At 30.5% G+C, this 14572-nt stretch overlaps 1 protein-coding gene across 1 annotated transcript; it reads left to right on the forward strand.

The window, feature by feature from the left end:
* Positions 1-399: 399 nt before the first annotated feature.
* On the forward strand, positions 400-9151 carry LOC147068613 (adult-specific cuticular protein ACP-22-like). Its single transcript, XM_085952365.1, has 4 exons — positions 400-507; positions 4394-4627; positions 7797-7893; positions 8578-9151. The coding sequence occupies exons 1-4, from the start codon at positions 496-498 to the stop codon at positions 8706-8708; spliced, it is 474 nt and encodes a 157-aa protein (XP_085808491.1). The 5' UTR covers positions 400-495; the 3' UTR covers positions 8709-9151.
* Positions 9152-14572: the final 5421 nt, after the last annotated feature.

Here is a 14572-nt window from a genome sequence, read left to right on the forward strand (position 1 = left end):
TATGGGGTTTCACTTTCATTAATTTTTATCTTTGTCAAATTTAATGTAAACATTTGATTAAATTAATTTTAGTATCTCAAATATTTTACGATATCATTTTTGTGCTTCATATTAAATTAATTAGTTATTCTGAATCATTTTTTGAAACAAATTTCATCTCCTTTCTCACCATTAATCGTGGAATTAACATTGAAAATAATTTTCCTAATGATATCATTGTTCGTTCGCGACTTTTTTATAATCTGAATTACTGGCACAGTACTCGCCTACGTCTGTCTCGCTCATGCGAAAGTAGCGAGAGTGTCTCTTTCACTCCCACCCCGAAACATATCAAAGCCTATTTTATCGTATAAATAGGGAGAAAATTTTTCACTAGTCATCATTCCATTTTCATTTACTCTCGTGTATTCATTTAAAATTACCTCCAGTGAGAAATATTTCTTTCAGTGTGTATACCCAGTGTTTGAGTGTTCGAAGTCTTTATACAAAATAAACATGGCGTTCAAGGTAGCCATATTTTTTTTAATATATAAAAATAAACATTTCAATTTAAGTAAATAAAAAATAGAGATAAATTTATGTTTTTTATAAAGTATTTAAAAAAATGATAAACTAAAACACAATGACGTTGTGATATCAATAAATTTTAGAATACATTCAGGGTAAGATATATTAACTCAGATAGTGCGTATCCGCAAAGCTGTAAATTAATCAGATTTGCGAAATTTAAGCAGTGAAAAAAACTTTCTGATATGTACTTTATTTCTATCAATTTAATTAATTCAAACTTAAGAAATGCTATGTAATAGTCAAATTATAATCCAATCATAATTTGATTGAAATCACTACCGTTTGAATTAACTACTAACTAGTTGCGTGACACTGTGCGTTGTTTTAGATCAGATGTTTTAAAAAAATTGAAACGTTAATTTACTTATAAATAATTACGAATACTGACATAATCACTTTCCACATTCGTCTAACTGGCTTAACTGATTACTATTTAAGTATTTCATTTGTAAAGTCAAAAAAATATTGAATTTAGTAATTCCATTTTTTGCGAGTCCACGATTTTTGATTCCCGGTAATTGCAACACTAGTAAATAACAAATTAATACGATTACATAATTCTAACTAACAAACCCGCCTTGTACCGGACCCGAACTTAAAACAAAACATGTCATGTGAAGCATTTGGAGTTATTTAGATCTGGAAATGTCTCAAGGGCAACTTACAAGACTTCATTTGGCATGCACTTGCAAGTGCATAATTATATGCATAATGAGTCAAAACATTCACACCACAGAACAGACTAACACGTCCAATGTATATTTTGACCACTTGACTATACTTTGTAAAATAATAATGATATTGTCGTCAGCCGTCTGTAATTATTTTTTATATACCTACTGTTATGGTACTAATGAATTTTCAACACATACATACCGCAGCTTTAATTAAAAATATTAAAACTTTCAAAAAATAAAACAATTTACTAGAACAATATTACTTATCAAATGTCATTATAGGTAACACGTAACACGTGTAACACGATTATAAATTCATATCCATACTTTTTAGAAGATTTATTGGATAATATAACATAAACCCAAGGTAACTTATCTCTAAAAATTACAAGATAAAAAGAACTTTATATATACTTACCACGCTTTAAATTTTCTGTTAAATCATATAAACTTGACAATTCTATGTAATAATAAATACTTTTTTGTACTTGATAGAAATACTGAATAAATATAGAATACTGAAATGTCATTTTGACATTTCACATTGATTTCCATAGTAACGCACGTATATATTAATCATTTAGTTGCTAGGACTGGACACACAAGAAAAAATTTATACTGGACAAACAAGAATACGAGCTAATAAAAACGTGGTAAAACTTCGAGAAACCCCAATCAAAGATTTTACATGTCCATGTATAAGTATGTATGTATTAGTGTAATTATAACGTTTTTTTACGTTATGAATAGATTTGAACAGTAAATTGGCCCTGAAAACTTTGAAGATGTAGGTAGTATTTTTTTTAATTAAGCATGAGGCACACTGGTTATTAGGTATAGATGTATACTTAAATACCTACTCATTTTTTATTAGTTTACCTTTACTCTACTACTGTAAGTACATTTAATCAAGGATAAGGTAGAGTACATTTAAATATCACTATATTTCAACTAAATCTTGTCAATAATCATTTCTATTGGTTTCTGTAACAATATTGTCATCGCCAGCATAAAAAGTTTTTTTTTACACTGTTTATGATAGATGTTCACGATTGCACCATCTAAGTAAAGAATTAACAGTTCCAAAGATGGATTTATAGCCCGAAACAGTTGTCAATATAAATAGCTCACATAAAGTAGAATTAACGGAAAAAAATGCTTCAAAACCATTAATAATTAACAAAATAGTAATATTTTTTACAATACATTACTGCACTTAGTAAAATTAGGCAAATTTATGTTGCTAACTCGTATTACGATGTCGCGTTTCACATTTAACTAATTTATAAACGGCAATCTTCTTAGTTGAACGTAAATTATTATAATGATACATAAATTATACATGGTTTACACAATACTGTGGAAATAACTGTCATGAAAAATGTGGTGCAACTTGGCGAAAGATTAATACGTCGCGCTGGTTGTAACACGACATTATAGCCTAATGATTTTTTATCTTACGAGGAACCTATGATTGTACTCCCGAATCGAAGATATGAAGCATTTAGCTTTGAAATAAAAGCGTATAACATAATATATAATATGTCAGGTAGAGATGCATATTTTTGTAAGAACATAAAAATAGTTTTATCGCCAAGTAAATTGAATACTTATGTATTTTTGTGAAATAATATTCGTTATTATGATAGTAAAAGTTTCAAGAACTTTTCTTCCGTTTATTTATAATTATGTAGCTACTAAATTCAACTAAATGCGGAAAACAACTTCGCACAATCCATATATTATTAAAAAGATTTTTTATGTTCGACAAGAGGTTGTATCGATAATGCACTTGGTTTGTTTTGAACGTTGAAGCGTGTCAAAACGGAGTGCACTTTTATTAGGTATCTCAACACGCATCCACATGATAGTGTAATATACAACCACAATAAAAAAAATACAAAAGCATATTATTATGAAATACTAAGAGGAAGTTTGTTGTTTGTAGGAACTTGTACGAAAACATTTTATTTTGTATAAAAGTTTGAATTTACATTTAGATAGGTACCCAACACTAATAACAATTAAAAAAAATGATTCAGTTTTTCAGCATTTATAACTGATTAAATTGAATGAATCAACAATCATTCATTATTTAAATCGATCAATATGTTATGTTGTCGGACATATTATGATTATTGATTTTTTTTAAATTTTACTTAAGTAGTATCTACAGTAAATAATATGAGTAACTTAATGTTTCATTAGAAGAGTAATGCCTCAGCTATTTCATTAAATAGGTTTACATGACATAGTAAATACGTTTAATGAATATCAGTAGTTATTAGTTGCAAGTATCTAATGTTAATTTTAAAAGTGACTGGTATTCATTGGTATATTAAACCACCTACTTGACTAAAACACCTAATCAAAAAGTGCGATATGAATAAAGAATTATTCAAGAATGCACGAAAACCAAATAATGCATACTTTTCTACTACTGCACCCTGTTACGGTCCAGCATCAGAATATAGAGCAAGCACAACGTCACGCCATTTTCCAAGGTCCATCGCCTTGCTTCGTGGCCTCCGTCACGTGAGACCTGTAGAGTGTAGATCGCGTTTGTAGTACCGCTTCAAGATGAGAGAAGGCCGGCGATGAAATCCTCGATGGTATGCCACAGGAGTGTGGAGTATCGCACTCTCTGGCGGCATTCGTAATGCATTCATCACCTTTATTAAATTTAACATGAAATCCACGATAATTAAAAATATAATATTGGAAAATAAATCCAGCTTTACCTGACGTGTTTTTAAATTGAAAAAATGAATAAAAGTTTAGAAACTAATTGAACTTCATACACAAAATAATAATATAACAACATACCTATGATAAAATTTTAAAATGTTTCTAAAATACTTCTTATTATTCGATGAATTAAGGAAACCGAAATTATCTCTTTCTGTACATAAACTATATACTTAAGCCGAAACAGAGTATTAATCTTTATTGCAATGACAATAAAATAAGAAACGTAATAGCTGTCGTCTAAAAACCGAATTTGTGGGGCTTAATATAATAATCAATATTATACGATTGGTAAACAACAATAATTTGTATGTAAAATTATTTTTTTCCAATGTCAAACATAACTTTAAGCTAATAAAATAAGCTTATGCTTAATGTTATAATAATATGTGTTCCAGGTCCTGATCGTATCGTTCGCTTTGGTGGCATGCTCCGTGGGATATCCTAGGTATTACGAGCCGCAGTACCAGGCGGCGGAGCACGCTCCAGCTCAGTATGAAGCCTACCAGCATCAGCCACAGCATCAGCCACAGCATCATCAGCAGGCCGAAGCTGCAGAGGAGAGGCTCTCGTTCGGAGGACATCATCACAAGCATGAGGAAGCACACCACGATGAGCACGTGGATTACTTCGTAAGATAAACGTCGCATTAAAAAAAAAACATTAATATTGATACCTAACCTACCTACAAATATAACTTCTGTAATTTGCTTTAAAATATTGGTGTCAATTTTTTTCAATAACGTTAAAGAAAATCTTTATGCAATTTATCCGTTATTATTCCTGCATATATTTGACAATTATTAGTAAAATGTATCTACTAAGTATACTAACTAAGTAGGTATGTACATTTATTTTTTAGATAAAATTCTCATAAAAATTGCATGCGGATTCTATAAAAAAGATGAATTATTAAAATTTAGTGGAAAATCGAAATAAACCACGAAAACTCTAAACCTAGAAAAGTCGAATTATTTTAACAAAATAGACACTCAATAGAAAGTTAAAACGAAATATTTATTTAAAATAATCGTATGTGACATTATTTCAGTTTATTTATTAAAAGTGGAGATATTTCATTTCAACTCGCAAAGTTTTGTCATGTCTATACAACAATATTTAATAATATATTGATTCTGAGTAAAAATTGTCATACGCCTTTCGAAAGCTTTCTAACTGCATTACATGATTGTAAAAGAAACTTTTATTTTATTGGATCGATTAAATTCAATTTGACTTTGAATTCCATATGATACCGTTTTTACAGTCATTGCTCTGTATGTTTACCATGTACGGCCATCAGATGCGGTGACAAGGTAGATTATCGGGTTTTATGTGAAAAGCGAAAGAGAGTGCAATACGTCTCAACTGGGTCGCCTTCGCTATCACTTGGAAAAGTATTTTCTGATAGATTCTGATGTGTATCAACGTATTGCAAATAAACTTGACGTATGAAATGCGGTTATATTATTTGATATGCTTTTCTCTATTGAAATCAAATTAACATTGACATTTAAGTATCGGATATTGGGAACTGATAAAATAACACATTGAATATATAATAGGAAAATGGTTACCAAGAAAATCATTTAAACTTTTCCATAATATACCTATTACAAAATTTGAGGAATATTTCAGGTAGGTTGAATTAAATTGATTGAGAACTTGAAATATTTACTATTTTATGCCGTTTTCAGAGTAATTATTGAGGATCACGACCAGTCAAAAAACATTTCAGGAATGAGAATCATGGATCTCCATATTATTATTATGTCTTTTGCTAATTTGATATTGCTTCATTTTATTGTCATCCGTTTCGTACTTAATTTGTTTCCGATATTTAATGAACAACCTACCCAAATAACTGATACCTATACAATATTATATCGTAGTAAAACAAGATGACGGTATTTCCTTGATTATCGGCTTTTATAGTACTACGGTTTTAGTTCGGGGTAATATTGAATATTATTATTGATAATGTTACCTCAATCTCACCGCGAAATGATGAATATATTATGGTAATTATACATAATTCAATTATCTAACTTCAATTTGTATGGTCAGTGAAACTTCAATATATTAAACTAAAATGCCTTAGGCATCTAGTAATAAATATTTGATAACTATTATAAACCACTCTTATTAAATTTAGATAATTTTCATTAAGGCTTATGTTACTTTAAATATGTCATAAGATGAGATATATATGTGTAATTAGAGTTATGTATTAAAAAAAGCGAAAGTAAATACATAATGTTTGTTAATATATTATTTCTAGACAGAATTTTAGTAAAAAACATAAAAGATCGATATTATTAAAATTAATCCACTACAGCTTATTTTTAGTTGAACGTAGCGCGAAGTTCATTATATGAAAATGAAATAAAGCATTAACTCAAAATTATATCTGATTGCAATGATTAAATTCAATTAATATGGGCAGATAATATTATGAAAAAAGTTTTAATTTACTCGTAACACGCGCTTAAAAGCTGTTTTGCGAATGAAAGCTGCGCCGACTTAGCTTTAGCTGGTTAAACCAGATGCTCTATAAGTCAATATGACTTTCAATAAAACCAGAGGTCAGTGGACACCTCGTAAACAGCAGATAGGTAAACTTCATTTATCCGATAAGAGAGCTTTTTTAGAAATATGTACTGTTATTGTATTTAATGATGGCGTGGAGAAACTTATGATATTGTATCGTGCATTTTATTATATAGTTTTCACTTTTTGTAAAAAAGGAAAATGTTTCCAGATCATTCACTTGTTTTCCATAAACTTAGGCTTTATAGTTTATATAGTGATTAGAGACTAGACAATGAATCTTTTTATGTATACCGCGGTAGTTTTATTTATATACTAATACATACTTTCTCATCTAATTAATCGATTATAGTCGTAAGACTTTTATGATCGTAAATGGAATGTCACAGAGATAAAAAGTGAGACAATTAAAAATAAACGTAGACATTCATATTATTTGATGGAATAATGTGAAATTAGTATAAACAATGGATGGTTTTTACAATAAATCGATTCATTAATATTGGCACGCAATATTTATTACGTGAAAGTGAAAAGTGTTTTCATTGATTTGATTTGATGCCTCGTTAACAAGATTTTGCGTGATTATAGAAATACTAAGTGGCGATTGCCAGCTTGTAATATGCAAATTCACTTATAACACACGCATACAAATTAGGAAAACTGTTGAGAAATTACAGCGACGGAAATAGATTAAATGAATGTGATTTTACTTGCAAATCGTACGCAATATAAACACTTCCGATTTGACAGTTTTCACTTTGGTAAACTGGATAACTTCCTGTTTTCCTTGATGCGTTTTTACATAACACAATTATTATTCAGCATAAAATTATTAGTAGATTGGTAAGTAATGCCTTGTTAAAATAATATCACTTGTTACATGATTCTTGTAATGGAAAAGAAATCTGAATTCATACCTAGCCTAGCATTTGTTATTATTCTAATAAATAACGAACGCTTTGTATTCTATATAATTTTATTTATACTTATTTAATTTTAAGTGTTGGTAATAAAGCCTATTAAACCATTTTATTTGATTCACTGCTGAGAGAAAACGATTTCATTTTGCTGTCTCTACTAAATAACTGCTATTAAACTTAGATCATGTAATAATATGGATAACAGTGTTGTCTGTGCATAATGCCTAACTCACACTGTATTAAAAATAATATACTAGCGAATAATGCAATGGCCTGTGACGAGATGTATTTGTTGTAAAGTGTTTACCTTTTACTTTATTTGTTTCAGGCTCATCCAAAATATAGCTTCAAATATGGAGTGAACGACTTCCACACCGGAGATATCAAGTCCCATCACGAAACTAGAGATGGAGATACCGTCAAAGGTATTTTTAAAAAATACCCTTACCGACAATTTTATAATATAGCCGAATGAATTTCGTATTTGTAATGGAAATTTAAATTTATCTATATGACAGAATATTTTTTTACGACCGTTGTTAGTGCCTGGTAAATTTTAATGAAATTATTAAAATATAATATATAAGTATTTTAATGTTTTTATAAATGCACAAATTAGGTAGGTATGTATTATATTTTTGTTACGATAATCAATTAACACATAAGTACGTACTACGTAGATATAATTTTCATTTTCTTATGAAATTTTCTATTGGTAAAAAAAACTTTACGAAAAACAGTTTTATCGAATACCTAATTGATTATGCGAATAGAACGTGTTCAATAGGTTTTTTTCTGTTATAGATTTATTTAATTACATTAATACCTACTATTTACAAATGAAAAAGTCACGTATTTTTCTTTTTATATAGGCACTTAAAAATTATGTGTAATATTTTATGGTATCAATACCAATATTCTATGTCGTCACCCACCTTGGGCTACATACTGAGAAAAGAAGTGAATTTTTCGTTTTGTATCTTAAAAGATTATACGGTACCTGTGTAGGTATATCCTCTATGCGGGAAGTGGGTCCGTGGTATTTATGAATTGTACCTATGTAGGTATAAAGATTGGTACTTATGTGATTCATTTGTTATTATTTCCAGGCCAATACTCCGTGGTAGAACCCGACGGTTCAATCCGCACCGTCGATTACACCGCCGACAAACACAACGGGTTCAACGCCGTCGTCCACAAGACAGCGCCGATCAATCCTCACGAAGGCGGCCACTATTAGAACTAACTGATAATTCAACCGAGAAAATTAATTATTTGGTTTGATTACGCGGTATATAATTTGTTTTGTATAGAAGTCCCGTTCACAGATGTCTCGCATACTATGACGGTAGTATTAGATCGATCGCTTAATTTCCTGTACATAAATATATTTTTTATTATGGTTTGCGAAAACGTTGTTGAGCTATTTGTTGTTTTTTAGTTATAATTTGCACTTTTCATATATTATACGCCTGAAAGTTCCTTTTAATAGCATATATCGATATGTATATAAAACTTCCATTACATTATTATTTATTATTAATCACCCGATATTCAGATGCCGCGAATTATCAAAAAGGTCACCGTTACGTTTTTCTTCTTGTACAAATGAAACTGTGTACCAAATGGTACCAAACATCTTTAATATATAATACATGTAATATTTTGTATCAATAATTTTAATGAAACACCATTTTTGTATGTACTGAATTCACTTTGTTAGTAAGTAATTAATTGTACCGGTTTCGTCCACCTCAGAGGCACATTTTCAACTGGTATGAAAGTTATTTTAACAAAAAAGTGGAATCAGTACAAAAAAAATATGTTTTATTAAAACTATTAATACAATGGATTTCCACTATGAATTGATAGTTAACAAAATTAAAGAAAAGTTATATTAATTTATTATTTATATTTTTTCAAAAGATTATCAAAAGTTACGTTATTGTACCTAATGATCGAATATCTATGTAATCTTTTAAATTCCAAAGATAGTGTTCTCACTCCAAAAATATGTTTTAATTATTTTTGTTATAATTTTGACATATAAATATATGACTATTATATACTTAGATATCCACCAAGATAAAAATTATAAAATGTTCTATGCTCAATTTAACTAAAGTAATATGAATATACTAAATAAAATATGCATATTTGTGTATGAACTTAATATATTTTTTATGATTATTACGGAATAAGGAATTCTTTCTAATACAATATATCGACTATGATATACATAGGTATATATAAAATAAATATTATATTATATCAAACTGATGTGGGGTGACTTATATTTTTCAAAGTCTGAAATTGATATGTGATTTAATAATAATAATTACTTTCTGAAAATGTATTCTCGTGAAGTATGTTTATAGTCTCATATATTATGTATATATTTTCATAAATGCATCTCATTTTAGTAAATTTTAGTCAATCAATAATATAATCAGTCTTTTCATGTGCTTAACTACTATATTATATTAAATAACTATATTCTACCAATGTTGTTATCGTATGAATAAACAAAGACGACCGACAATAATATGTGGTTTCATTTTCTGGAAATATGGATATAATATAATATGTTACTCGACATTATCACACTATCACAGTCTTTTCTTAATTTCCCACACTCCTCCCGATTCCGGCCCATTGTACTGACAATGTTATTCTATAATCCTGGAAAATTATCATATTATATCCTCGACTATATTGTCGGCAGGTGACCTTCGGACGTTTTAGTGTTTCGTAGTTTCACTCTAGCATCTTTACATGGTAACGTGGCATTCTTGTAATGGCTGTCCCAATTTTCACTTTAACCATACACTCTCTTAAAATATAACAATAATTAAAGAAGTGTATGAGCCATTTTTTAAAATGAGTCCTAAGCATTAACTGTCGCTATATTCCTTTGATCTTCTGTAAAAAATATCACCAAATATCAAAATATCAAATTACAAGAAAACATCCCTTTATATAATAGTAAAAATTTCGGATAAAAACGTTACAAAGCTTTCATACAAACATTAGATTATCTACTATTTGAAGGGTACAAAAGGCTATGATTTATTCTGCATCGGAACAGTTTCCTCGTGTTAAGCCTATCAGGCACCATTAGCGAGCGGTGCAAGACTAGTCAATGCGCTCCCCAAAGACGTAGACATTGTCAGTGACGTGCAATGTATTTTGTATTCGAAATTTTATTTTTCTGTATAAAATGGTACTTATGTTTTTTTTATTAGTATTATATATTCTCTTCTTCTCTCTTGTGAAGGTAATATTTGTTATAATGTAAATCTCATGTTGTGAACATCTTAAATTTAGATTTGTTATGTCCACAATGTTTTGTTTTCTTAAATAAATAATATCTACCCGCGGTAGTTGAGGCGATAGAGCGACCTTCTCTTCAAGTTAGATCCCGCGACTGGGCAAAAAATGTAATGCGTATTGTGGTTTTTTGTGTTACTTTCAAATGGCTAACAACCATTCTTCATAAATAGTCTGTTAATACAACCTCCACTATGTGGAACCATAATATATATAGGCCGAATATAACATTATCAAAAAACGACAAGGGACAGCTTCGTCCGATTAATACCTACATTTTCACAGGTAGTTATAAAAAATGATATAACTATTTAACACTATTTAAATTGTATATGATTTAGTTAGTATTCACTAACTGTTGTAATTATGTCACAACTCTATAGATACGTGTGAATAGTAATCCTTTAACGAACATAGCACAAACCAGTTACAAATAAAACACTTAATTTACTAATGATGTTTTTAGCGCTTTAATAGTTTATTGTCCTGTCTAACAGATTCTCATATAGAGACCAAGAGACCTACTAGATCCGATCATTAAACAATACCCAATTCTTCATCTTCTTTTTGTTTTTTGAAATGTCTACAGGTGCACTAAAAATATTATACAACTTAATTTTCAATTTTTTCAATTCTTAAAAATAGCATTAAGTACTTAAGTTCAAAATGTAAAAAAACAAGTCTTGTGGGTCTATTATATATTTATCGACCGCTAAAGTGATAAAGTGATAAATATGACGCCTAACTAGGGCAGGTTTGTATCAAAGTATTAGCACTTATTGTAAAAATTACAATAAGGTGGTTGTAATTATTGCAATAAGTGCTATATTTTATATTTTAACAGCACCTCTCTTGGCTGTGATAAAATTTAGAGCAAGATAGACAGTTTTGGCTGTTTAGACGGCTAACTTATTGTAACAAATAATTATAATACCTCAATACAAATATGTAATAAATACTATCACTTTATCACGAGCGGTCGATAGTCGCCTTGTGTATAGAATAGACCCGTTGGTCAATGATTCATCAACATAATCAAATATTACATTATAATTTACAAGCGATCATCCATGACTTCGTTCACGTGAAATACGATAATAAAAAACAGACAGATATACACAACGAAGAGGCATGGACTGATTCGTATTATCAATTATTCGATTTCTATGTGCGCGCGTCTCTACCCGCACCTCACCTCATATTGTTGCAAGTGCGTTATTTACCAGATTTTTCTTTTGAAATATTAACAATCGAAATGAAAGTCTACAACAACCTGGTACTAACATGTAGTTTATAAGCTGTGCAATTTTCATTAATCTTGATCTAGTTTTATTTTTATTACCGAACAAACGGACAACACAAACACGCCCTCCAAATCAAAGCCGCCCCACACCACACTCGGTCTTATACATATCTTATACATACTTATCCATAATCCTTATCCTTATCCATAAGAGTGGTGCTGAGTCATCAGTGGAGAACTACAGGCCAGTGGCTGTTCTCTCGGCACCCGCAAAAGTTCTTGAGATGATCATGCATAACATGATTTATCCAAAAATTGAGTCATTTATAATGAATGAGCAGCATGGATTTAGAGTTGGCCGATCAACGGAAACTAACCTGATGGTATTTGTAGATTATGTGTCGTCAGCACTAGATAGAGGCCATCAGGTTGACTGTTCCTACAATGACTTCTCAAAAGCGTTTGACAGAGTCGATCACGACATCCTGTTGGAAAAACTCCAACTAATTGGATTGTCCGATCGTTTTCTGAAGTTATTCAGGAGCTATTTTAGGAATCGTCAACAATACGTATCGTATGGCGTCTATCAGTCACAGATGTTCTATACATTTTCTGGTGTCCCTCAGGGCTCAAACTTGGGGCCATTGCTGTTTACGATTTTTATAAATGACATAGCAATGGTCATTAAAAATGCTATGTTTTTGTTGTTCGCTGATGACCTGAAACTCTTCATGGAAGTTGTCACCTTGGACGATTGTCGTCAACTCCAACTTGATATAGACAATATATTAGATTGGGGCAGGCGTAACAAACTGGACTTCAATATTGAAAAATGCAATATTTTATCATTTACCAGAGCCTCGCGAGTATTATTTTTCCAATATTCGATGAATGGCAGAGTTCTTTCGCGAATACCATCTGTAAGGGATCTTGGCATTACGTTTGACAGTAAGCTGTCATTTAGTGGTCATATAGCTATCATTTGTAAAAAGGCGCTACAAATGTTGGGCTTCGTCTTGCGTACTTCCCGGGTCTTTTCGGATGTTACTGTATTAAAAATTCTTTATAATTCCTTAGTGAGAAGCCGGCTTGAGAGTGGGTCGATTTTTTGGGCCCCGCATCAGTTAAAATATGACCTTATGGTGGAGCGAGTTCAAAAGAAATTTTTGAGACTCCTTTATTTGAAGTTATATGGATACTATCCGTGGCTTTATCCAACTGACTTTCTCTTAGGTATGCTAACATACTGTAGTTTAAGTGCTAGAAGATATCAATATTTGGCCACGTATTTTTTTCGACTAATACGTGGTGTGAATGAGAACTCTGCCATTCTTGGTAAAATTGACTTGTGTGTCCCTGATAACTATCTTAGAAATCGGGAGCATCAGTTGTTTGTTCTCCCGAGGAGCAGAACTAACCTGCCATTGGTGATGCCAATTGGTAGAGCAATAACTCTGTTCAACCAAATTGCTTCGGATGTTGATATATTCCATCTACGTGAGAATGAGTATAGGTGGACGTTATTTAATAAATTCTTAAAATAGGGTCTGCTTAACTCATCCGGTGTACTTCCTTGTACCTATATACTTCATATTTTTTGTATTTACACATTTATACTATAGAATAACTTAATATTGCATAATTACAATATTACATAATACTTTTTTAATAATATTTATTTGTTTCTAAATGTCATGTTGTGAACGTCTTAAACTTATAATTTGTAATGTCCACAATATGTAAAATAAATTAAAATTGAATTGAAAATTAATCGAGCGTATCATGAGACACTACGTTTGATGTGAAGTATCTGTACAGTTGTTTACGCCTGGTAATGTCCCAGTGGGTCTATTCTATACTTATCGACCGCTAAAGTGATAAAGTGATAAATATTATCAAACTTAGGGTAGGTTTGTATCAAAATATTAGCACGTATTGTAACAATTACACGAAGTTGGTTTTTATTGTTGCAATAACTGCAATATTTTAACAGCACCTATCTTACTGCTGTTAAAATATTGCAGTTATTGCAACAATAAAAACCAACTTCGTGTAATTGTTACAATACGTGCTAATATTTTGATACAAACCTACCCTAAGTTTGATACTATTTATCACTTTAGTGTTCGATAAGTATAGAATAGACCCACAGGAGCAGTTACCCGAGACTCAGGTCGCCACGCTCTCAAGTGGGATTTGACAGAGTTTACTGATTTTACTCTAATACCCTAACAAAAGGACAGACAGAAGTTTTTTTATTAATTGTACGATAGTTTAGTTACCTATGCTATAGCCGATTCGGGCTATAAACCCATCTTTGGAACTGAACTCGGAAAAGCTTAAACTGAACGCTTCTACCTCGTAAGCCATATTATCAGAAATATAGGGCGTACTGTGTTAAACCTGTTCGGATCGTTCTTTGTGGAAAAGGTTTCATTTACTTTTTGATATTAGGTAGATATTTATTTCACTAGAAAGTTATAATTTTATGGATTTAAAATATGTTAAGTTGGTTTTAAACCAGTTATAAG

This window comes from Rhyacophila brunnea, unplaced genomic scaffold (genome assembly GCF_057557595.1).
Source record: "Rhyacophila brunnea isolate RB1 unplaced genomic scaffold, BYU_Rbru_1.0 scaffold_3, whole genome shotgun sequence".
Lineage (NCBI taxonomy): Eukaryota > Metazoa > Arthropoda > Insecta > Trichoptera > Rhyacophilidae > Rhyacophila > Rhyacophila brunnea.

Excerpts from the sequence above, each read along its gene's own strand:
- LOC147068613 (XM_085952365.1), top strand. Across the intron at positions 4,628-7,796 it reads ATGAGCACGTGGATTACTTC|GCTCATCCAAAATATAGCTT; the intron begins GTAAGATAAACG and ends TATTTGTTTCAG. Across the intron at positions 7,894-8,577 it reads AGATGGAGATACCGTCAAAG|GCCAATACTCCGTGGTAGAA; the intron begins GTATTTTTAAAA and ends TATTATTTCCAG.